At 41.5% G+C, this 27,086-nt stretch overlaps 1 protein-coding gene across 1 annotated transcript; it reads right to left on the reverse strand.

Annotated features, from left to right (window-relative positions):
- On the reverse strand, positions 1-25,989 carry LOC143964008 (olfactory receptor 5G26-like). The gene is made up of 2 exons (XM_077473730.1): positions 25,880-25,989; positions 1-957 (listed from the first exon to the last, which is right to left on the reverse strand). Exons 1-2 carry the CDS (start codon positions 25,967-25,969, stop codon positions 43-45), a joined length of 1,005 nt encoding a protein of 334 aa, XP_077329856.1. The 5' UTR covers positions 25,970-25,989; the 3' UTR covers positions 1-42.
- Between the last annotated feature and the right edge of the window lie 1,097 nt (positions 25,990-27,086).

Below are 27,086 nucleotides of genomic sequence, written 5' to 3' on the forward strand. Positions count from 1 at the left end.
TATTTTTCATATCGATTACATTTGCATTTTGAATTAAAAAAATTATGATTTTATTTTCACAGCAGCTTTTTTAAAGTCCTTGTTCCTAAACGTGTATATGATCGGATTAAGTAATGGAGTAATTATAGTGTAAAATAGAGAGAGGACCTTGTTCAGAATATCCAGTTGTCCTTTTGTTGGGAACAAATACACAGCGATTAGCGTCCCGTAAAAAATGCAAACAACGGTCAGGTGAGAGCTGCAGGTGGTGAAGGCTTTCTTTCTTCCTGTATTTGATTTCATTTTGAGGATGGTTATAACAATATAGATATACGATATAACAATTATCATAAAAGGTGCTATGGCACAAATGAGACCTACTAGATAGGTCTGAATATGAATCCATGAAGTATCAGAGCAGGAAAGCTCAAGTATTTGTAGATAGTCACAGAAGAAGTGATCAATGATGTTTGGTCCACAATAGTAAAGACTGCACAAAGATAGAGAATTAACCAACGCCATTTTGAAGCTCAGTACCCATATGATAATCACTGATTTAATGCAAATTGATTGGTTCATTATAGAGCTGTAATGCAGAGGCTTACAGATGGCCAAATACCGGTCATAGGACATCACAGTCAGTAGAAAACACTCTGAGGTCTCAGCATGTGAAAAGAAGGTGAACTGGATGATACATCCAGCAAGAGACATGGTACATCCATCATGTAAGATGATATATAGAAGGTTAGGAAGAATATCTGTAGACAGAATGATATCAAGCAATGATAGTTGGGTGATGAAGAGGTACATGGGAGACTGAATTGTTTTACTCAGGTGAAATAAAATCACAATGAAAAGATTTCCAGACGTAGTAACACAATATATAAAAAATAGCAACAAGAAAAATAGAATTTTTATGAATTTTAAATTTGGAAAACCTGTTAGTACAATATAGGTTACGTTATTGTGATAGACCACCTAATAATAGAATAAAAAATATGTAACAATTTAGGTTGTAATCAGAAGAAAATACACAATGTTCAATTTTTCCAGTGGAAGGAAAAACAATATTTTCTTTTTTTTCAATTACTTATTCAATTTTGTTAAGAACCGTTTATCATATATTACTATTCAGCCAAGTTTTAACCATTCCCCATAAATAATACATGTCTTTTCTGAATAAATGTCTTTATAATATTAACCCTTGTACACACGGTCGGACATTCCGACGGAAAATGTCCTATCAGACCATGTTGGGTGTGTGGGCTCCAGCGGACTTTTTTGAGAGCTGGATCTAAAACTTTCCGACAACGTGATCTGATGCGCGTCAATTCCGATCGCGTGTAGCCTAGTCCGATGGACAAAGTGCCAGGCATGCTCAGAATAAAGCGCTCAGTCAGGTAAAACTAGCGTTCGTAATCGATATAGCACATTCGTCACGCTGCAATGTTAAAAATAGTTAAACCACTTGCCGACGGCCAGGCGGGGCAGCTCTTGTGGCGGGAGGGCGTCATATGACGTCCTCCCATTTAAACAGGGAATATGCGCGCATCCCTGTTCCTTTAGTGGCGGCGTGTCACGGAGACACCGCTCGCCACTGAGGGGGGTGAACAGCCGTTGGGTATGGCTGTTTACCACATGATCGTATGTGATGAAGTCACGGCCGATCACAGATGGTTACACGTGCGCGCGATTGCGAGCACACTGCACGTCGGTGGCGGCGTGTTCCCGGGAACACTGCTCGTCACCAACGCTGGTAAACAGCCATTGGCCGGCTGTTTACCCATGTGATTGGCTGTGATCGTTTCACAGCCGATCACTAAATGTAAACAAACCCTGGTAACGAGATCGGTGTGTGAGGAGGAGATTGCTGTAACATCTCGTTACCACTTACAGTGTACACCAATCACACTGATTGCCCCCCCAATAAAGAGGACCTGTCACCACCCATCATAGTACCTGTCACTCACAGTCCATCAGAGTACCTGTCACAGTTCATCCGAGTACCCGAGTACCTGTCACAGCCCATCAAAGTACCCGAGTACCTGTCACAGCCCATCAAAGTACCCGAGTACCTGTCACAGCCCATAAAAGTACCCGAGTACCCGTCACAGTCCATCCAAGTACCCGGGTACTTGTCACAGCCCATTAGAATACCCGAGTGCCTGTCACAGTCCATCCGAGTACCCAAGTACCTGTCACAGCCCATACAAGTACCTGAGTACCTGTCACAGTCCATCAGAGTACCTGAGTACCTTTCACAGCCCATCAGAGTAACTGAGTACCTGCCACAGTCCATCAGAGTACCCGAGTACCTGTCACAGTCCATCAGAGTACCCGAGTACCTGTCACAGTCCATCAGAGTACCCGAGTACCTGTCACAGCTCATCAGAGTACCCGAGTACCTGCCACAGCCCATCCGAGTACCCGAGTACCTGTCACAGCCCATCCGAGTACCCGAGTACATGTCACAGCCCATGAGAGTACCAGAGTACCTGTCACAGCCCATCAGAGTACCTGTCCCAGTCCATCTGAGTACCCGAGTACCCATCCCAGTCCATCTGAGTACCTGAATACCTGTCACAGTTCACCTGAGTACCTGTCACAGTTCATCTGAGTACCCGAGTACCTGTCACAGTCCATATGAGTACCTGAGTGCCTATCACCACCCTTCAGAGTACCCAAATACCAGTCACCAGGCCATCAGATAATCTGTCACCAGGCCATAAGAGTACCAGAGTACCTGTCACCAGGCCTACAGAGTACCTGTCACCAGGCCATCAGAGTACTCAAGTACCTGTCACCAGCCCATCAGAGTACCAGAGTACCTATCTGCAGCCCATCAGAGTACCAGAGTAGCTATTTGCAGCCCATGCCACATAGAATAAACGTTTGGGTGTTTGTTTTCCAAAATGGGGTAATTTTGTGGGTAATTCCATTGTCCTGATGCTCCAGGACGTTCAAAAGTGTGATGGTAGGAATGAAATGAGATGTGTCATTTATGCTCCTAAAACGCCTGAAGGTACTACTTCAATGTTTGGCCTCTCTATGTGACCAGGCTGTGTAAAAGTCCTACACATGTGGTATCCCCATACTCAGGAGGAGTAGCAGAATGTGTTTTGGGGTGTAATTTTTGCTATATACATGCTATGTGTTAGAAATATCTTATAAATTGACAACTTTGTGTAAAAAAAATGCGTTTTAATTTTTTTCCACATTTTCCAAAAACTTCTGGAAAAAAATGAACTGTTCAAAAGACACATTATGCCTCAAAGATTATGTTGGGGTGTTAGCGTTCCAAAATGTGGTTATTTTATGGGCAATTCCATTGTCCTGGTACTCCAGGGCCTTCAAAAGTGTAATAGGTGGTTGTGAAATGAGATGTGTCATTTTTGCTCGTAGAACGTCTGAAAGTGCCACTTCAATGTTGGTGCTATGTATGTGGCCATGCTGTGTAAAAGTCTCACACATGTGGTATCGCCATACTCGGGAAGAGTAGCAGAATGTATTTTGGAGTGTAATTTGTTGTATGCATATGCTGTGTGTGAGAAATAACCTGATAATATGACCATTTTGTAAAAAAAAAAAAAATCTTAATTTTGCAAAGAATTGTGGGGAAAAATTACAACTTAAAAAAACTCACCATGCTACTTACTTAATACCTTGGAATGTCTACTTTCTAAAAAGGGGTCATTTGTATTTGTACTTTCCTGACTTGTTAGTGTCTCAAGAAATGAGATACACCTGATGTACTGAAGGCCTGATCAGATGTGATCAATTTTCAGTGATTGGCACCATAATTTGTAGACTCTATAACTTTCACAAAGACCAAATAATATACACTAATGTGGGTTATTTTTACCAAAGATATGTAGCAGTATACATTTTTGCCAAAAGATATGAAGAAAAACTACTAATTAGCAAAATTTTATGACAGAAACAAAGAAAAAGGCATTTTTTTTACAAAATTTATGTTTTCTTTTATTTATAGCACAGAAAATAAAAAACCCACTAGTGATTAAATGCCACTAAAAGAAAGCTCTATTTGTGTGGAAAAAAGGATGCAAGTTTCATATGGGTACAGTGTTGCATGACTGAGTAATTGTCATTCAAACTGTGAGAGCGCTGAAAGCTGAAAATTGGTCTGGTCAGGAAGGGGGTGTAAGTGCACTGTATTGAGGTGGTTAAATACATAGAATGTGATGTTAAAGGAGAAAACGTACCTTAATATAGTCCTTCTGCAGGACCTGTATGATGGCAGAACAGGTCTCTGGAATAATGATTCGAATAATGATTCCCAGAGCCTGGGGGGAGATGCCTGTCGAGAACTTTAGGTCCTGAAGACTTCTCCATGTCGCCAAGTACCGCAACGTGGCAACTAGCCTCTTCTCCGGAGTGATGGCTTGCCGCATGCAGGTATCGTGCCTGCTGATATAAGGGGACAGCAAAGCCAGCAGACGGTAAAAAATGGGGTCCGTCATCTGGAGATAAATCCTGAAATCATCAGGATTATTCTCCCGGATCACACAAAGCAAAGGCATGTGCGAGAACTGGTCACGCTGGAGCAATCAATTATTGCTCCATGAACTCCTCGCCCTGTTCATGGATTGGGCTTGTGTCCAAGCTAAAAGCCCAACACCAAGCCCCTGCACAGCACGAACTCTACGACAAGTACGTACACGAAACATGGCTTCAAAACGGTCGGCTGGTCAGAACGGACAACAGAAAGCACCGATAAACAGCAAGGCCAGAAAGAACGAACTGAAAACCAGAAACAACAATAAGCACTGAAAATCAAAGTGTACTATACCAAAATATAGTCCGCAATGACCAACAAATGCGAACTGACTACAAGCACTGATAAGCAGATATGCACCCACAAGCACAAACTGAAGAGCAGTAATGATCTGAAGCACAGGTCTGAAAAGCGGGAATCGTCTCTAACCAAACTTCTACTAACACGCGATAAACAAGAAAGCAGCAGAAGGAGCCCAAAGGGTGCCGCACGTGGTGCTGAACTTCCCTTTTATAGTCCCGTCATACACAGTTTACGTCACCGCGTTCTTGTCGACTGGAAATTCCGACAACTTTGTCCAACCATGTGTATGCAACACCAGTTCCGGACTAAGTCCGTTGGAAATTATCCAACGGATTTGGTGATCGGAATGTCCGACCATGTGTACAAGGGCTTAGGCTGTATCTGCGGTGTACACCAGTGGTTTGGATGTATCTCCATTCTCTTCCTAGGAGGCCAATAGGATCAGTTCTCCTTTCGGCCAATTGGGTGATGGGTCTCATGACCTGCTTCCTGATTAGCATGCAGGTTATGAATCAGGAAGAGGAGGATAACCAGGAAGACAATAGCAAATATTAATTTGCTATTGTCACACAACTGTGTGGGCTCTGGATGCCATGCTCTGCACCCCAAGCCCACCCTTTTTTGAAGCTTGAAGTCTCAGGCTCTAATCATGTACTTCAAAAAAAAAAAAAAAATTGCAATCCATGCATGTAGATTAGGGGGCAGGACACATGGATAGGGAGTCGGTGCCCCTGTGCCCTACATTATGGGCCGCCACTGCTTACATGAATCCACCCATTGTTCAAAAGTAAGCCTTAATTGCCTTACTTTTGGGATAGGTGATGAAATGAGACATGTGAATACCTTCTATTCTAGAAAGACTAATGTGTTATTTAAAACAAACATAACATTTAAAAGGATCTTAGAGCATGGAGAGTTGAAGGAAACAGTTCTGTACAACTGACCAGTTAGATTGTGTGATGATTTGAAGAGATCAATTTTAGGAGAGCACATGAGAGTTTGATGATTTGGAGAGCTAGACGGCAAGTTCCAGAGAAGGACGGAGACTTATGATAAGTATTTATCATCTGCCAGTATCTTTGATGATATTTTGGTGGTTTCCTATTATTTTCTAGCAATCTATTCCAATTCTGTTTTTATTTTCAATTATTATAAAGCATTACACATAATTAAGCAATTTCATACATATAAATATATATTACTTACATATATAATAATCACATTTATTATTTTATTTCCTCTTCCCTCCCTCCAGGAGGAAAAGGGGAGAAATGTATATCTAATTTCTCCCCCTCCTCCACTTCTCACTCCTCTCTCCTCCGCAAGTCCCTCCCTCCCCCCTCTTCCCTCCTAATTCCTCAGTCCTTTACCAATTTCCTATGCTGACTCCAAGGAGTCCAGACCAAAAGACACCTTTCATATGTATCTAATTCTTGAGCTAAGAGTATCTCCATTCTCTCTATGTTATCCATTTCTAAAGCCCATTCATTTATCGTAGGGGACTGGGATGATCGCCAGTGCCGCGGTATCACAGTTCTTGCCGCAGTCAACCAGTATCCTAGAAGATTCTTTTTAACGTTTTTATATGTTCTTGGTAACATAGAGAGAAGGGTGACTTGTGGTGTATTTGGAATTACCTCCCCAGTGATTGTTGTATATAATTGCATAAGCTTTTCCCAAAATTTGAAAATTAGGGGACATTCCCACCAGATGTGGAGCAATGTACCCTTGTCTCTATGGCACCGCCAACATATATCTGATTTTTCTGGATATATACGATGGAGTGTCACTGGGCTCCAATACCATCTTGAGAGCAATTTATAATTCGTCTCTTGTGCTTTAATCGACGGTGATAGACAGTGAGTGAAGCTAAATGCCTTCTCCCATTCCCCAACCTCAATATGAGCGTTGATCTCATTAACCCATTTATTTATATATTCTGGGGGCTCCGGGTGATTTTTAATAATAAACATCTTATATAGTACTGATATAACATGCTTTGGTTTCTGATCTTGTGACAGGAGAGTTTCAAGTTCTGTTAAATCTCTACCCAGAGACTTATTTGAATGGATTGTACACCAAAATGACCGCAACTGCCAAAACTCCAACATTTGCATAGGTGATGGTCGCTGTGTAGAGAATAGATTTAATAAAGACGGAATTGTCCCCTGGCTTAGAATATTGCTCAGTCTATAATGGGATTCCCTATTCCATATAAGAAAACTTGTCCTATTTAATGCCGGTGGAAAAAAAGGGTTGCCAAATAAAGGTGTCATAGGTCCTTCATAAGAGGAAAGTTCCAATTTTATAGCTGTTTTTCCCCATATATTCAACACATGGGATGTGAGGGAAGGCATAGACTCTTTCAACTCTTGATTTAAATTGCTACCAGACAGATCTAACCATGGTAACACCTTTAAATCCAGTTGATTTAACCCTTGTTCTATTTTTACCCATTGTTTGGTTTCCGAGCAATAAAACCAGTCCACCAGTCTAGTCAAAACAGCCGAAACATAATAATAATATAGATCAGGTGCACCCGCACCTCCTTTCGTTTTAGGTAATGATAATAATTTCTTTTGTAATCTTGGTTTTTTATGTCCCCAAATAAATTTTGTAAAAGCCGATTGCAGAGTGGAGAAAAATGATCGAGGGACATTAATTGGGATATTTCTAGCAATCTAATAATATCTCTGGTGACCAAGAAAAACCTATATCTATACATTTTGAAAGTCCTCTATGCGATGCGTTGGACATTGGGACAGTGTTTTATCCCTCCCTCCCTCCTATGCATTTATCTCTTTCTACATCTCTGGGGAGGACTGATACCTGTGCATGTAAAGTTTTAGGCGAGGGGGTGTTTGGGTATTGCATGGACTATATAATATATGAATTATAAAAAAAAAAATATTAGATGTGACTAATGTGTAAATCTCTATCTTGGAGTAAAATTACCCCCTAGTTCCTGATGAAGCAGCATTTTTAAAATCCAGGAAATGCGTCGACCTGACAAATAAGGAACACCTCCCGCTTCTGTTCGCACAAGAACTTGTGAACAGCCAAAAAATTCAAACGAACACAGGACACCTTTAAGTCTACGGGACACAAACATGAAAAATCAAAAATGCTAATTTTAAAGGCTTATATGCAAGTTATTGTCATAAAAAGTGTTTGGGGACCTGGGCCATGCCCAAGGGAACATGTATCAATACCAATTTTTTTTAAAACAAGTTTTTTCGGGAGCAGTGATTTTAATAATACTTAAAGTGAAACAATAAAAATGAAATATTCCTTTAAATATCATGCCTGGGGGGCGTCTATAGTATGCCTGTAAAATGGCACAGTTTTCCTGTGTTTAGAACAGTACCACAGAAAAATTACATTTCTAAAGGAAAAAACAGCTGTAATGAATTGTTGGGTCTCGGCAATATAGATAAAACTCATTGAAAAAAATGGCATGTGTTCCCTCCCAATTGCGTGGGGGTCCCTCCAAAATCCATACCAGGCCCTTTAGGTCTGATATGGATATCAAGGGGAACCCTGCCCCAAATTAAAAAAAAATAGCGTAGGGGTCCTCCCCCCAAAATCCATACCAGACCCTAATCCAAGCACAAAACCTGGCAGGCTGCAGGAAAAGAGGGGGGGGACGAGAGCGCCCCCTGAACCATACCAGGCCACATGCCGTTTTTTTTCGATGAGATTTATCTATATTGCCGAGACCCGACAATTCATTATAGTCGCGATCAGTTTTAAATAACTTTTTTCTTTTAGAAATGTCCTTTTGCTGTGGTACTGTTCTAAACACGGGAAAACTGTGCCACTTTACAGGCATACTATAGACACCCCCTAGGCACAATATTTAAAGGAATATTTCATTTTTATTGTTTCACTTTAAGCATTATTAACCAATCCAGCCCCAGTAGATTTGGCTGCTCAATGACCAGAGAACTTTTTACAATTTGGCACTGCGCTGCTTTACCTGGTAATTGCGCGGTCATGTAATGTTGTAACCAAACAAAATATTATCATTTATTTTTAGCGATATAAACGGAAAAAGATGATATTTTCTACTTTTAGTTATAAAAAAATCCAATAAACTCAATTTTAGTCATACATTGAGGCCAAAATGCATTCATGTCTTTGGTAAAAAAAAAAATGTCAATAAGCGTATATGTATTGGTTTGCGCAAATAGTTATAGCGTCTACAAACTAGGGTATATTTCTGGAATTTACGCAGCAGAATGTATTTTGGGTGTAATTCCATAAATGCCCATGGCATGTTTGAGAAATATATAATTTAGTGACAACTTTGTGCAAAAAAAAAAAAAGTTTGTCATTTTCATAAGACTTGTGGCAAAATATAAAATATTCCATGGACTCAACATGCCTATTAGCAAATAGCTTGGGATGTCTATTTTCCAAAAAGGGGTAATTTGGGGGGTGGGGTTTGAACTGTCCTGGCATTTTATGCACAACATTAATAAATTGTGATCAATCGGCGCAAAAAAATAACCTAACCTAGGAAACCACTGTAATAAGGTCAAAATACAAATTTTTTTTTTTTTTACTTTAGTTTTTATTGTCATTAAAAGAATGTAAGTAACAAAACATTGCCAAATGGGCATACCCTGGCATAAAATAAACATCAAAGATGGTATACAATCATCTGAAGGTAGGCAGGCAGGTGTACGTTGCGGAGGATATTGATAACAACTGAACAATAAACAGGGATTACAAGTGCAAAGGAGGGACTTTTCCCAAAACATGACATTGTGTTGGTATTTTAGATTAAGCGTTACTAAGGTTTAGAGGTAGAAAGGTTGCTGCGTAAGCAAAGATCAGTTAGTGCACAGCACACAACAGTGAGGTCTACTCACTTGGAAAAAGGTGAAAGGGTTCAAGATAGGGGGACACTTCTCGGGTCAGCCATCCATTTATCCCAGGTGGTGTAGAAAGACTTTGTTTTTAAGTTTACTTTGGCAAATGCAAATTCCAGCTGAAAATGAGAGTTCAACAATATGAGGGCTTCCTTCAGGGTTGGTAGTTGCCTAGATTTCAATTTTTTGGCCAAGGCTAGTCGAGCCACAATAAGGATATGCATTAAAACCGTGTGTAGATGGTGCGGCCATAAGGGAATGGATAATCCTAGTAGTAGGTCCAGGGGGAGAGAGTGGGAAAGAAATATCACATACCTGATGCATTAAAGACTTAATTCTCTTCCAATAGGACTTGATCTGGGGACAACCCCACCAAATATGAAGTAGGGTGCCTTTGCCACCACAGCCCCTCCAGCAATTTGGTGAAGTGGGAGGGAAGATTTTTGCTAGTCTGGCCGGCGTGTAGTACCAGCCATGAAAAAGCTTCATGATTGATTCCCAATGTGAGGTGCAGTGGGATAGGCGTGAGGGAGCACTTAGGGCCTTTTGCCATTTCAGGTTGTGTGGGTTGCTTCATGTGCATGGACCAGTATTCGATGGGTGCTGAAAGCACTTCCGGATCTGGTGAAGTCAGTATTCTATAGACAAGGGAGATACCTTTTGCCTTGGGGTCCCTTGCTTCATAGAATTTTATTAGGGCTCAGCAAGAGAACTCGTAGGAGATAAGGGGAGTTTAGCAAGGATAGACCTTATCCGGAGGTAGAGGAAAAACATTTTTGAGGGTATGTGAAATTTTTGTTGTAGTTGTGAGAAGGACAGAAGGTTTGTTGAGGAAAATAGTGTTCCTAAGTTGGTAGTGCCAGCGTTTACCCATTCTGCAAGGGAAAGGTCAGGAGATAGGAATTGGAGTGATTCCAAAGGGATTAGTGGGAGGGTGGTTAGTGATATATCATATTGGTGCGTTGATTGCGCCCAGTGGATAGTGGAGAGGTTTGTGGTTAACCCACATAGTATTCAGGACTGTTTTAAGATCTACTGCCAAAACGGTAGCTTCGATCTGTTTCCAAGTGGATTGTTGGTCTAGTATCGTGGCTCGGTAATAAGCCTTGATATCCGGAGCTCCTAGCCCGCCCTAGCGTATGGGGGTCAGGAGTGTATTCAATTTGACTCTGGGGTGCTTGTATTGCCAGATAAAGATGTTGACAATGCCCTGGAGTTTTTTTATTTGGGCTTGCATGATTGGTAGGGGGATTGAACGGAAAAGGTACAGCATGGGTGGGAGTAAATACATTTTGGCCTGGGCAATTCTACCTGCCCAGGAGGTTGGGGTGGATAATAGCTCTTTGGAAAGACGTGTTAATTTGCCTGCGAGGTCTTCTAAGTTGGTCTGTTACAGAATAGAGCTAGGAAATGTTAATTTAATACCTAAGTAGGGTAGAAATGAATTGGTGGCTCATGCAAAGGGAGTTTTAGTGGAGATCAGTGAGGTAATTCGGTGGTCGAGGCCTAGGTTAAGCATAAGTGATTTGGTGTGATTAATTTTGTACATGGAGACAGCACTAAACATGTCTAGACATTAAGGGGTTTGTGATTGTTATAATAACATCATCGGCGTAAAGGCCTATCTTATGCTCTGTGTCTCCAACTTTGATTCCAGTGATCTTTGGGTTGGATCTTATGGTCTGTGCTAGCGGTTCCATGATTAATGCGAAGATTAAAGGGGATAGTGGGCATCCCTGCCTTATTGCGTTGGTGATTTGGAAGGGGCTTGAAATAATACCTGAGGTCCAGACACGCGCACTAGGGTGGGAGTATAGCCCCAGGATAGCAGACAGGAATGTTCCCGATATACCGACCTTACAGAGAACTGCTTCCATGTACCGCCAGGAGACCCTATTGAATGCCTTCTCTGCATCCAAAGAGAGGAAGAGAGAAGGCGTTCGCTCCCGCTCGACCCATTGGATAAGGTCTGTAAAGTGTCTTTTGCCATCTGCTGTCTGCCGTCCTGGGACAAACTCCACTTGATCCTGGTGAATCAGGGTGGGGATAACTGTGAAAAGACGTTGGGATATGAGTTTGGCATACAATTTTGTGTCCGTATTAAGGAGCGAAATAGGGTGGTAATTAGCCGGGTTGTCTGGAGACTTCCCTGGTTTGGGAATAGTGACTACTAGAGCCTCTAGGGATTCTTTTGGGATGTTTCCCATAAACACAAACTGATTATACGTTTTACAGAGGTAGGGGACAATAAGATCTGCATAACGTTTATAATATTCATTGGGAATGCCATCAGGGCCCGGCGCTTTATGTAAAGGGAGCTGTCTAATGATTTTATGTATTTCTTCAAGTGGAAAGGGGGCAGATAGAAAGTCATTTGTTCCGGAGTGATCGCGGGGAGGGAAATAGACAATAGAAATTTTGTGATGTCCGCTTGGTTTTGGGGTGGGGGGTCTGTGTCCGCGTGTTTATAAAGTTTATGATAGAATTTACTAAATTCATTTGCGATATCAAGAGGGTTGGATATACAAACCTTTTGGGAGTTTGTCAAAAATGAGATCTTTTTATTAGCTAGTTGTCTTTTTAGTTGCTTGGCCATGTAAGCACATGGTTTATTAGCCGAGGAATACGATTGTAGTTTGAGGCATTTTTTGTAGTAGTCAAATTTAGCTTGGAGATGTTCACTGAGTTGGAGCCTAAGATTTTTTAATTCGACAGAGACCTGATCTGAAGGGGATTGTTTGTTAGTAACTTCTAGCGTATGAATTTGTTGGAGCAGGGACTCCGTAGCGGCTGCTTGGGACTTTTTTAGGTGTGCTCCAAGTTTTTTAAAGAGACCTCGCAGGCAAGCCTTGTGGTCGTTCCACACAATGTCATGGTCCCTGATGGAGTTTTCATTAGTCTGGAAATATGAGAGAATTTCCGACTGTATTTGTGGCTCAAGCGCTGGGTTGTTAAGGAGGGAAGAATTTCATCTCCAGAGGATATGTCTGGGTACATGGGATAGTGGGGCCAATTTGATGGTGACTGGGGCATGGTCAGATCATGAGATTGTTCCTATGCGTGAGTTGGTTATGGATTGTAACAAGTGTTTATCAGTAATAATCAAATCTATTCGTGAGTAGGACTGATGTGGGGGAGAGAAGGTGTAGTCTCTCTCCGAGCCATGTGCACACCTCCATGAATCGTAGAGGTCTTCCTGTCTAAGAGGTCTTCTCATCTAAGGAGGGTCTGCGTTTAATGAGAGATGAAGAGTCTAATGAGGGGTCTGTTATATCGTTGAAGTCTCCACACATAAGTAGAGGTGAAGATCTGTAGGTTGCAAATTTGGCCATGAGGGTCGCAAAGAATTTTTTCTGTGCCATATGGGGGGTGTACACATTGACTATGGTCAGAGAACGGGTGTCAATTGTAGCTGACAAAATTAAGTATCTGCCCTCTTCATCAATTTCAGAGTGGTGTAACACAAAGTCAACTGAGGCGCTGATGGCTATCATCACCCCTTTTTGTTTGCGCAAGGCATTCGCAAAAAAGGAGTAAGGGTAGCATTTGTGAGTGCAGGCGGGGGGACTGGTCTTGAAGAAATTAGTCTCCTGGACACGCAGAATGTTGGAGCAGAGGGCCAGCACCTCCTTCCAGAGAAGATTGAGTTTGAAGGGGGGAGTTGAGGCCTTTTGCATTTATAGTGGTAATTGTGAGGGCCATAATGACGGGTTATGTAGCGGGGAGCGAGTGCTTAGAGAGAGACCACGCCTTCCAGACAAGTCAATCAGATGCCTCTCCACTACACTCTATTACCAGTCTAATTGTCTCAAACAAGTTAAAGAAACACAAAAAAAAAAAAAATTCCAAGTAATGTACAATATGATATATAAAATACAGTAGAGAACCAACAAACAAGGTTATGAGTAAAGCTCAATTAGGATAAAAGTGTGTCAATACTGGTATCACTTGGTGTGCTTAGAACACCATAACCTGGGGGGGTGAAAGAGAAGTGTGGATATTACCTTTGTTTTTTTTTTTATTAAACAAAAGCAAAAAGGGCTAAGTGCATAGTGCAGTCTGACCATGGCAGGGAGGTTGGTATGAGGACCTGGTGCAATGGTAGGTTAAGCGTCTCGCTCTTGATGGGACGTCAGCTTTCCAGTGGGATGTGACTTGGGGTGATTGTTGGTTTGACCAGTATCTCTAGGGGATTAACAGAAGGAGACTCCAGTTGGTTAGCTTCTTGTATCCATCCTTAGGGGTAAGGATGGGGACCATTTGCTGTTGATAGTTCACCAGGAGTTTTGTGGGGAATCCCCAACTGTAGGTGATTTTCTTCTGTTGCAAGATAGAGGTGACTGGAGTGAAATATTTGCATAACTCCATTGTTGCAGGGGAGAGATCCGTAAAAAAATGTAATGTTCAAATATAGTGCAGGCAGGGATTTGGAGGCCCTGGCAGTGGAGAGAATCTGTTCTTTAATGTGGAAGAAATGAATTTGGGCCAGGATGTCTCAGGGAATGTCATCAGGCAGATGTGTGGGTTTAGAAATCCTGTGCACCCAATCGATTAGGATGTCACTAGTGCCAAGGTGCGGTATTAGCATTGTGAATAGTTGCTGCAAGTATGGGATAATATCAGGCACTTTAATCAATTCTGGGACTCCTCTAAACCTTATATTATTCCGTCTGGTGCGGTCTTCCAAATCCGCCATTTTTAATTTTAAGCAATGAATTTCCTCAGCCTGGTGCTCATGTGCATCCAGTAGCTTGTTATGCACTTTGGAATAATCTTGCAGTCTATTCTATCATGCATCTGAGACATGGAGATTTGTAGCTCTCTGTGCAGATCCTTCTGAAGGGTTAACAGCATGGATTTAAGCATTGCTTCAGATACTGGATTATCTGTGACAGGGACTGCAGCTAGTGAGGGAGTTTGTTCTGAGCTCTGTCCCCCTGCCACTACTGCTGACCATAATTGCTTTTTAGCATGGGGCTCTTTGCAAGGGGAGTTAGCTGGAGAGGAAGCCAGCCTCTTACCTCTGTCCATCTGAGGTGTCCCCAGGGCTGCTACTGGCAGTGGCAGGGTGTCCATGTTCTTCTCTGCTGGGCGCTGTGTAGCTGGCTGCATGTTCTATTGCGAGGGCCTGGAGACAGCGTGGTGTGGGTCCCCTGCGCCGGCGTCATCTTGGGCTGTCTGCATGGCCGCGGTGGCAGTATAATAATGAGTCAGGCGGTGCGGTGCAGGCGGCTTCTGCCGCTTTTACGACATACCCTGGCGTTTCCTCAGCTCTTCCCTTCCCAGGCAGTGAGCTTGGGAGGGAGATTAGTTGCCTCAGGTTGTCTGTTCTACAGCGGTGGTGCGGAGCTTCGGATCTAGGCGGCCATTCCGGTCAGCGGAAAGCCAAGCCCCCTTCAAAAAAACTTTTAAATCATAAATAGTGCAGCTCTAATTAAAAACTAAATGAAATACATAAAGATTATTATAAATGGATAGCTATAAAAGCTTCAAAGAAAAAGTCAATGCATGTAAACAGGTAAACAAGAAGTAAGGCAGAAAAAGTCCTCAGCTGTGAATGCTTGTGCTTGTGAAAATGCTTTTTAATCTTGTGCAGATTCGTGAAAACACCGCCACCGACAGTAATACAAGCCGCTCACCTTACACAGTGGACCAACTGAACTAACAGATAGTTCAATAAAAACCTTCCCCTCACAAGGGGTTAAATAGAGGTGTAGGTGCTTTTCCAGAGATCTAGCTCGTAATAAACATCCACTGCTTTACTGCTCCAGATTGCCCATCAGATCTTCCAATCAATGTTGTTACAGACGAACAAATGAAGCACTGTGGTCCCAGTGCTAAGAATATAAATGTTTGCTGCATGCTAGTCTCGCAGAGACTGAGTGGAAGGTGGCTGCTGCTGACGTGTTCGGGTCCTCCCACACACGCATCATCCTAGTGGACGGGACTTTATCAGTGGTGTTTCAGAGGCACGTACATCGGCCCTATTATCAGCCACCTGATTGGCAGACATGTGCAGTGGTGACCCTAACTGTGTTAATTGCCGTACAGACATAGTGGCTGAACTCAGTACAGCAAGTCTACCAGAGCACCGTCAGAAATGGACATACAGGGCAAAAAGTGACCAGCAAACCCTGTCCCTGGCAAACACACTTGAAAGGGAAAGGATCGTAACGACACAATTATGATAGAGAATTTCCATCAATAGTGCTAAAAATGTTACGATGAGCTGCAAGTAATGCAAAACTCACCATTGCACAATATATAAAGGTAGAAAAATGTAAACTAAAACGTAAGAGCAACCAACCTCTACTCTACAATACATATTAATAATTAAAAAATCTAAAAAAAAAATTATTTAAAAAATTTATAGAATCGCACAAAGAAATGTAATTCTTATGTTAAATGCAAACATTTTAATAAAACCTAAAAATCAATTAGCGATCAGAAATAAAACAATTTAAAGAGGAGGGCCGTTTAAAAAAAATAAAAAATTAAAAGTCAGCAGCTTCAAACACTGCAGCTGCTGACTTAATAAGCAGACTTACCTGTCCAGGGCGCCCGCGATGTCGGCCGCCCGAGGCCGACCCGTCCCTCGGCTCTCGGGTCCCGGCGCCGCCATTCCTTCTAAGGGAAACAGGCAGTGGAGCCTTACGGCTTCACTGCCTGTTTCCTACTGCGCATGCGCGAGTCGCACAGCGCTTTGTGAATGGGACGCGCTGTGTTCTGGAACACACAGTTCCCAAATCACAGCATGACCCATTACCCAGAAGACAACGCGATGAGGAGAGAAGAAAGAACATCTCCGCGGAGGAGGAAGAGGAAGATTAGGATTATGTGCCTAGCAACAGGCATTTCTGGTAAGTAAAAAAAAAAATAAAAAATTCATTTTTTTTTTTTAGATTTTTTTGTAATTTTTAATATTTTTTTTTTCAGGGTGGCCCTCCACTTTAAGTCAAACTCAACATTTAAACCCATGGGCCCTGCCACCTTCTTTTCATATACCTAGTATGATTCTCGACGGCTGAGTTGTCAGATAAAATTACCCCCCTCCAATGTTTTTTAACTCTCTCAACACCCTAAAATTTGAGGTGTCTGGGGTCAATATTATGAAACAAATTAAAATGTTTAGAAACATTATGGGTTATGAGTCCTTTCCTAATGTTATTAACATGTTCGCTAATTCTGACATGTAACGGTCTAGAAGTTCTACCTATGTATTGCAAGCCACACTCACATTCCAACATATATATAACTCCTGTAGTCATGCGTTCAGGTCCTCCCGCACGATACGGTGTTGCAATTTTTTTTTTCACACATTATTTGCGCAGCGATTTTTCAAATGCAATTTTTTTTGGGGAAAAAAAACACCTTTTTTAATATTAATGCACTAAAACACGCTATATTGTCCAAATGTTTGATGAAATAAAAAAGATAATCTTATGCCGAGTACATGGATACCAAATACAACATGCTTTAAAATTGCGCACAAACGTGCAGTGGCTACAGACTACATACATTTTTAAAAGCCTTTAAAATCCTTTACAGGTTTGATAAGATGTATCCTGTGTAGTAACCAGTATTTGCATTATTGTTTATGTAACCACCTACTTACCCGTTTCTTTTTCACCCTTTCTTTCCCTCTCCCCTCTTCCCTCCCTCTATTACATTGACTGTTAATTACAATTGTAAAAGTCAACATGTCCTGTACCACTCACCTTTGTATATCCTTTATAAACTAATAAAAATTTATTGAAATGAAAATCCTTTACAGGTTACCACTTTAGATTTACAGAGGAGGTCTACTGCTAAAAGTATTGCCCTTGATCTGACCTTTGCGGTGATACCTCACATGCATGGTGCAATTGCTGTTTACATATGACACCAGACCGATGCTTGTGTTCGCCTTTGCAAGTGATCACAGGGGGACAGGGGTGCTTTATTTTTTATTATTATTTAATTTTTATTTTTTTCTTTTCTTTTTAAACTGTTCCTTTCCTTTTTTTTATCATTTTTATTGTTATCTCAGGGAAAGTAAATATCCCCCATGTTAGCAATAGGTAGTGATAGGTACTCTTTTTTTGTTTTTAATTGGGGTCCATTAGACCCTAGATCTCTTCTCTGCCCTCAAAGCATCTGACCAAACCCAGATCGGTGTGATGACATGCTTTCCCAATTTCCCAATGGCGCTGTTTATATCCAGGGAAACCTAAATCATGAAATTCTTGTAGCTTCCGGTTTCTTAGGCCATAGAGATGATTGGAGCCATTCTGGTCTCTGATCAGCTTTATAGGCAGTTGGCGGAACCACCGGCTGCATTCTCAGTAAGTTGCTGGTCCTTGTTGGGCATATATTGTAATGTTCTTTTTCTCATGCAGCCTGTGGGCTGAACGAAAAAAGAGATTGATCATTGGGTATGTCCACCATTAAAATACCACCCTTCATCCACCCACTTCTAATGATTGGCATACATGCAGCATTTTTTTTTAAACTGTGGTGGTAAAAATCACCTCCTACAGCGCTGGAGTCACTGATTTATGTATCGTGAGAGCAAACGCTGTTGCTGTCAAGATAAATAAATCAGTGCTGCAGCTGAATGGCGTACCTGCTAAGCAAATGATGGTTAACAATAAAACAAAGTAACATTACAGTATAACGATAAGACATATCATACCTGCAAAGCAAATACAATAAAACATAGTAAAAATAAAACATTACAGTTCTAAAATACAGTAACAAAAGAGAGAGAACAATAGATATAGAACAATAGAGATCGAACAATAGAGCAGACCAAAGAGAGCGAACATAAGAGAGAGAACAATAGAGAGAGAAGAAAAATAAAACCACAACTATTTTTGGCTTTTTTATTTTTAATTTTTGTGTGTTTTTGTGTTTGTTTTTAGCACTTTTATATAAACTGTAAACATTCCAGATTAGGGTCTTTCAAAATGTGATGGCCATCTCATCCTTCGAGACCCTGTGTAAGTGTACCCTAGGACTATGTAGTGGTGTACCCTACGCTAATACTCCACTAGTGTGTGGTAGCCGATTGAAACAGTCACCGATGCAGAGACCAGGTTGGTCTGGACAGGAGAGATAATAAAAGCGGGTGTCACGCCTAAATCCACATTTTCTGCAAACATGACATCTTCTTTGGGGGGCTCGTTGGGTAGGGGTACCATGGAGGACATACGGAAAATGCCTCTCATGCAGCCAGCTCACTGCATTTGCATTGGGAAGGTAGGCCATAGCACTACCTGGAAACAGAAGGGATGTGACTATCTCTTCCTGGAATTTTAGGAAGGATACAGTTGGTCCTGAAGCTTTGTATAGCACAAAATCATTCAGCAGAGCCAATTGGAATAAATATACAAACACTTTTTTATACCAGCGCCTGGCCTTATGGGCAATTAGGTACGGCGCCAACAACTGGTCGTTGAGGTCCACCCCTCCCATGTTAAAGTTGTATTCGTTGACACAGAGGGGTTTCTCCACAACACCAGTCACTGTAGGAATTTGGACTGTCGTATCTGCGTGAAGGAAGGACAGAACAAAATCATTTTATGAATCCCTGCACTTCACTGCTTACAAATTATTACATTTCAAGCAGGCTCTCTCCTCCTGTCTAAGTCAGGACTCTACAAGCCAATTGGGGGAAGCCCCGACGGTTAGATCACACGGTGCCACATGCACCAATTCCACAACCAAAAAGGTGACTAAAAAGTGACATGCTTGTGTAATAATTGTTCATGTACAAGTGGTACCCCTTTCCAAATAAGGGTGACACCATGTCCCACACAATCTTAACAGCGCTCCCTATGTAGTCTGGGCAGTTCTCCGGCTCCATGTGACTAACTCTTCCCTCATAAACCATAAAATGATATGTATAGCCTGTTGCCTTGTCACAGAGCGTATACATCTTGACCCCATATCTGGCACGCTTGCTGGGAAGATACTGTTTGATAGACAACCGGCCAGAAAACATAATCAGGGACTCATTAACGCAGATAACTTGATCAGGAGTAAACAAGGCTGCAAACTGCTGCTTGAAGTGATTTACGAGGGGTGGCATTTTGTGGAGCCAATCGTACAAGGATGACAGAGTTCATTGTCATTGAAATGCATGAACCGGAAGATCTGCTCGTATCATGTCCTAGTCATGGAGGCAGAGAACACAGGCATATGGTAAATTGGGTTAGTGGACCAATATTACCGCAACTCACTTTATTTAACCATGCCCATGAGGAGGGATAGGCCCAGGAAGGTCTTAAATTCAGAAACCGTCATAGGTTTCCAATCTCTGGCAAGGGTCAACTGGGGATTAGTGGTGATGAATTGACTAGCATACAAATTGATTTGGTCCACAATAGATCTATAGAGATCTTCCATGAAGAAAAAGTGAAGTAAAATCAAGTGAGTGGGGGAAGTACGGGTGCTACAGAAGTGGTGGGCTCCCAATTCGGATTGGCAAATACAGCAGGAAGGGGACTATGGGCTCGGCGGGCCTGTGTTTGTCTTCTTCTTGGTGGCTGTGGGACACTACTTGTGCTAACCACCTCACCAGCTTGAACTGCCCTTATGGACTCACCCTTATGGACTCGCCACGTCACCAAGTGTTACTGTAGTGCTGGATGTATGACCGGGATGTACTAGGCTGCTAGTGCTTGCCAGTTCACCAGAAGGATGAGCGACACTAATACTGGCTCTCTGCTCCATATGAGAGCCCTGCGGTTCTTGCACCTCAACAATGGCAAAATAACGAGGTTGGGTATGCCTGACCTTGGCAAGGACCACTACTCCATTATCAGAGCTATCTGTCAGGGTGCTGCTGCTGTCTACTGGTTCGTATTCTAAGCCAGAATCGGACAGATGGGTGACTTCCTCTTCACTCTCATCTTTCAGGCTCAGAAACGTGTAGTCCTCTTCACTAGTGTACATTCGATTGGACATTTTGGCCTCTAAATTGACTGGTACACTAGTGAGACTCAAAGGAAAAAAAAAGTACATGACTGTCAGCGACTGCTTCGAATGCTACCAAAAAAAAACTGTTAGCATTTGCAGGGATCAGGCCTGACTCTGTGAATGATGCAGTTATGTGTTTAGTGTTTTGTAAGTGACAGTAATCGATTGATACTGCACTTGGGTGGGCTGGGTGAAGGGGCTAAACGCAAGTGCTAGCAGGTATCTGGCTTGATACCGCTAACCCTGCGTTTTTGGGAACCCTAGACTACTGGGGACGCTAGTATAGATCTGATCAGATATTGATCCTTTCAGACACTATACTATTAAGGGAGGTGTATGGTTTGTGCGTGGGTGTTAGCGCTACTGGCACTAATCTGACAGTGCCTGGGGAGAAGCAGACCCTGACTGACGCTAAAACCTGATAAAAAAACTGATATCACCCACCGGGTGGTCAGAGGGTTAAACCTTTATTTAGGTAATATACAGCGGATGCCCTGACGTTATAAAAATATAACTAGCTAACCAGCATTACCCGTGACACTAATACGGTGATCACTGGTGACAGGGGGTGATCAAGGAGTTAAGCCTTTATTAGGGGAGTTTAGGGGGGTTCCCTAGACCTATCTGGGCCTACACTAAGTACCCTAACAGTGATTATTGTCACAAATTACCCCAGTACAGTGATAAAAAAAATGAACACTGCACTGGGTGACACAGTGACAGGGAATGAATGGGGTTAACTGGGGGGGGGGGGGGGGGTGATCGGGGGGTGATCAGGGGGGTTGACAAGTGTGCTATGTGTACTGTGTCAGTGTAGTGTTGGTGCAACTTACTCTGAGATGTCGTTTCTCCTCTCTCTGGAACAAAAAAGAGTTTCACGAGGGGAGATGACATCATTCGCCAGGACCGATCACCAGGTCCAGGCCAGAAATCATTGGCCTGGGCCTGGGGACTGATCGGTTCTGAAGTGAATCCGATCGTTGCGGCCACCTAGCGGAGTGCGCGTGCGTGCACCCTAGGCGGCCATGCACCCGACTTACAGCTACAAAGCTTCCCCCAGCCGAGCCAAGCTGCCACAGTGTAACTGCGGTGGCTGGTCCGGAACTGGTTAAAATCGCTACTCCCGAAAAAAACGGTCATTTTTAAAACTTTTTTTGCAATGGCACATTACTCCTGGAGCAGGACCCAGGTCCACAAACACTTTTTATGAGAATAACTTGCATATAAGCCTTTAAAATTAGCACTTTTGGTCTTTCATGTTAGTGTCCCATAGACCTTAACGGGGTTCCGCGGCTTTTGAATTTGCCGCGAACACTGCATAATGTTCATTGTTCGCCGAACGTCCGAACAACCAAAGTTCGGCCCAAACCTGTGTTTCGGGCTGAACCGTCCGCCGATTCCTACTGACAAATACCTGTCACAATCACTATAGGAGTATAAAAGTGTTGTTATTAAGGGGTGTTGTTTTTTGTCTCTCCTTTCTTTCTCTGTATTGTACAGAATAATGCTTCAGTTAAGTGGGTGATAGACGTATATGTCATTTTGGGTTTTGTTCTTATTTTTTTTTTTTTTTTGTGATAGCTTTTGCATTTTTGTACAAATAATGTAATTTTATGAAAAAGTATATTATGGTATTTGTGGTGCCTCAAAAGTCCTGCCTTCTATATAGGTTTGCTTTAAGAATCAGTGTGTGTGGCTTCTTTCTAAAGGAAACCAACCAAGATTTGGAACACTTTTTTTTTTTTTATGCACCTGAACAAAAATGTAGCTGCTTTAAAGAGAAAGTTCAGTTGGGCCTTAATGAATATGCAATATTTTATCTTTGCTTGACTAAACATTGAATATATTTTTAAATTGTTAGTTTGTATTCTTGAGCATAAATAAATAAATACAAAAATCCTTTTGTGCAGTTTTGCCTTTTTTTATAAGTTTCCTGTATAGTTTGGGCTGGAGTATCTGCTATATTTTTTTTACCATTGCAGTGTGCTGCGGCTGTGTGTTTTTGGAATATTATAGAGGCCCCTCGCTCAGAGGTATGCAGTGATTGTTATGGTATGTTCAGCATTTTTTGGCTCTATCAGTCTAGTTTCCTGGGATGTTTTGTGTCTACAGTTCTTCCAGTGCTGAATGACAGATATCACTATATATATTTAGTTAAAGCATGTTTATTCAAGCATCCTTTTAACATATGTTTAGCCGAGTTTCCTGGTTTAGCATCATTATCAATTAATGCAATTTTATTTATTTTTTCAATTTACTTCTTGACTAGATATTTGATCTGTGTCCTCTGCATGTAGGGCTTCCATGCCCACCAGGATAAATCTCCTCCATGGGTCGTGTCTTGGGTAAGATGACCAGTTTGCAATATCACTACACAAAATATGTATATATATTTTTATTTTTATTAAATATCTTGATATATGTATGATATGATATGGTGATTAATGTTTGTTCTGTGTGATTTATAGTTGGCATTGATATTTGCTCTATAGAATTATATGTATATTAGGGCTGTTACTGCTTAAACTTTTCGTGTTCGATTAATCGATTAAACAAATAATCGATTAATCGACTCATTTCGATTAAAACGCACATACAGATGCAACTACTTTTAGCTGATCTCCTTGCATTGCAAGTCTGCATTAGTCAGTGGTAAATGTGGTATACACTATATACAATCACCCGACACTAGTTAGTTTACACAATCCATGACTTAACTTCACAGTGCACACAAATACATTTTAAATTCAAACTGTAGCACTGACGTAGGTCATTTTTTTCCACAGTAATGTGACAATCTCTCCACCTCCAGTCTAACAAATCACTTTCACCTTATGGCATGGCCCCCTGTCGAAACAGGTGGTCATCCAAGTGGGTATCAAAAGGGTTAACACAGACCATAAACTTCTCTCGCGTCTCCTTAGATCTCAGCAAGGACGCCAGGTCATGGGTAGAAAGAAAAGATCTAAGTGCTCACCGCTTAAGTATAAGATACAATTTTTGTGTTCAAACACAAACTACTAGATGATAAAACACAGCATGTAAAGCCGACAATCGTGTTAGTTCCATAGGGCAGCCGCGCATGACATCATATGTAGCTCCTCCCCCGTTCACCTAACGTTCAAACAGAATTTCAATGTCACTGGACTCCTCCCCCCTTCCCTTCGTTAGCAGACGGAGGCACCTGGGAAAGGGGGTAGGAGTTCGGTGACATCGATGTACGTGACGTCACTGGATCTCCAACAGAACTCCCTGAAGACCCGGAAGCCGACGGAGAGGTGAGTACCAATCAAAAGAATTTTGATCGATCAAAAAAAATTAATTGATTAATCGAGGAATTCATCTGTAATTTCCACAGCCCTAATGTATATATGTACAAAAACAAGAGCCTGAAGAAGCGGTAAACGTTTTCCACGAAACATGTTGAGCGAGCAGTTTTTACATGGTATAATCTTTCTAGTGTCACACCATTTGTGATCATATAGAGCCTTTGTTGTGTTTTCTCCCCTCTTTTAACCACCTCAATGCAGGGCACTTTCTACCCTTCCAGTCTGGGCCAATTTTCAGCTTCCAGCGCTGTTGCATTTTAATGACAATTGCGCGGTCATACTACACTGTACCCAAACAAAATTTGTTATCATTTTGTTTCCACAAATAGAGCTTTCTTTTGGTGGTATTTGATCACCTCTGGGTTTTTATTTTTTGCTAAACAAATAAAAAAAGACTGAAAATGTTGAAAAAATACGTTTTTCTTTGTTTCTGTTATAACATTTTGTAAATAAGTAATTTTATTTTCCTTCACTGATGTGCACTACTGAGGCTGCATTGACTGGCACTGACAAGGTGGCACTGATGAGGTGGAACTGATGGGCGCTCATTGTTGGCACTGATATGCAGCACTGATGGGCACACATAGTTGGTACTGATGGGCACTGATAGGCGACACTGATAGTCACTGAAATGCTGCACTGATGGGTACTTATGGGTGGCACTGATAGGTGACACTGATTGGTGGCACTGATAGGTGGCACTGATGGGCATGGATGGGCACTGACAGGTGGCACTGATGGATATCATTGATATGGAAGCACTGGCAGGCATTGATGATGGGCACTGATTGGCATCATATGTTGGCACTGATTGGCACCATATGTGAGCACTGGTGGCCATGGGTTGCATACCTGGTGGTCATCAGTGATGGGCATCCCTGATGGTCCTGGTGGCATCCCTGGTGGTCTCGGGTGGGCATCCTCGGGGGGGCTGCACTGAAAATCAGTGCAGTCCCCCCTGTCAGGAGAGCTGCCGATCAGCTCTCCTCTACTCACGTCTGATAGACGTGAGTGAGGAAAAGCCAATACACAGGTTTCCTGTTCACATCTTGATCCGCTGTGATTAGACACAGTGGATCACGTGGTAAAGAGCCTCTGTCAGAGGCTCTTTACCAAGATCAGTGATGCGGTGTGTCAGATTGACACACAGCACCACAGATCACCACGCTGCACGCCGGCTTGTTGTCCTGATCATGTCATATGACGTCTGGTCAGGATAACACAACCACTTTGCGCATGTCATATTGCTATATTGCGGGCAGGAAGTGGTTAAACAATGTATTTTAAATTGTAATAAAAAATAATATTTTTTATACCAACTTTTGTTATCCCAAGCTTTTGTACTGTACCATTAAAGTCTATTTCAGCCTCCCCAAAAAAGTATTCTCTACTCTGTTGGGACGAAGGTACCCTCCCCACCCCCACCCTTTTTTTCTAAACTTCATTATAAGTTTGGCACTCCTCTAAATGAACATTGAATGTATTTTAAATTGTTTGTTTTATATTCTTGAGCATAAATAAATACAAAAATACATGATATTACCTAAAAGAAGGATGGGGAGATTAAAAAGGACAGCAAATAGTCAGTCAGGAAGTTTGGTAATTAGACATTGCCAAGTATTTGGATTGTAAGTTCAAAATTTAACCAATATTATAAAAACACACTGAACCAGGAAAGCTTAAAATCCTAGACATACAATGCAATCTTTTTTGGCATTAGTTGAACTGATTTGAAAATGATGGCATAATAATTAGAAAAGACCCAGGTAAATTGAATGGCTCTGAAGCATACAGTATAGTATTTAATGCTAAATCTATAATCTTATACTTCTACAGTTCTTCATCTGTATGGATACTCAAAACAGCAATTCTATGATGTGTCTATGTTTTCATTTATCTCTAAACATACTTACATACTTCATCTCAATTCCATGAGCATTTTTAGAGATGATGTCTGGATGTATTTGTTTATCCCCGGCCAACAATGTAGGATCAGCCATCATATATTTTAATGGAAATAATATACCGCTTACAGTGAAATATTAGTCTCTGTTGGATCTGAAAACCTTTTATACATTTACTCCTCCTTGGTTGGCTGTTTTTTTTTGCATGGCTAATTTACCAGATTGCTAATAATCGTTTAGGATTTTTTTTTTTTTTTTTTTAGACTCCTGTTTCTCCTGACACACACCATTTATTTTATCCTAATTTGAAAGCAGTAGGGAACGTCATGTTTATTGTTACAGATTTTATCCACTCACCTATTTTCTACCATTGTCTCTGAACATTTTAAACAAATTGAACATAAACTACAAAGGGACATTTTGGTCATTTACTGTATCATATTTTAATATGTGTATTTCTTATATAGAATGTAGGATTTTTTGCTTTGATTTATTAGTTTGTTAGTATTGTCAGAGTATAGAAATCATGTGCTAGAAGCTTCTTGGATATAGCAAATGGCTTTACTTTTATGGAGAATGGCAGAACCTACAGTATGGGACAGTAACAAGGAGCATAAACACAAACAAGTATACAGAGCATAGGTAGACAATACATCCTGTTATATCAGAAAATACATGCACTATAAATTATAATACTACAGTGCCACCTGCTGGCATAGACAGCTATAATGCATATACACAGTCACATTATGTAAGCAGATTGCTGTTGCTTTTCCAACACCCCTTCTCAACAGCATGTGTTTTGTCAAATTATATTTAGCTTCTTATGGAAATAACTATGATGTTCCTTCAACAAAGGCTTGGTGAGTGCATCAGCAGTCATCTCCTCTGATGGGCAGCATTAAATGTCAGTCCTAGGACTGACCCTTTCTAATTGCATAAGCTTTATACATCCCTGGTTGTCTTCGAAAATGGGAATTTGTTTTGACATGTCTATCCTGATGTCCACAAAAAGTTGACAAATCCATATTGCCTCTTGACATCTGTGTGCTGCTGCAATGTACTCTGTTTCAGTTGAAGATAGAGCGACAGTTGCTTGTTTTCAACTAGACCAACTTATGGTTCCTTCCCCATACTGGAAGATAAATTCACTTGTGGATTTGCTGTCTGTACAGTCCCCGGCCCAATCAGCATCCAGTTTTGGATGTGATGTTGC

The sequence above is a fragment of the Lithobates pipiens genome, unplaced genomic scaffold, assembly GCF_037356315.1.
Source record: "Lithobates pipiens isolate NorthernLeopardFrog02 unplaced genomic scaffold, aLitPip1_a1.2 Scaffold_8, whole genome shotgun sequence".
Taxonomy (NCBI): domain Eukaryota; kingdom Metazoa; phylum Chordata; class Amphibia; order Anura; family Ranidae; genus Lithobates; species Lithobates pipiens.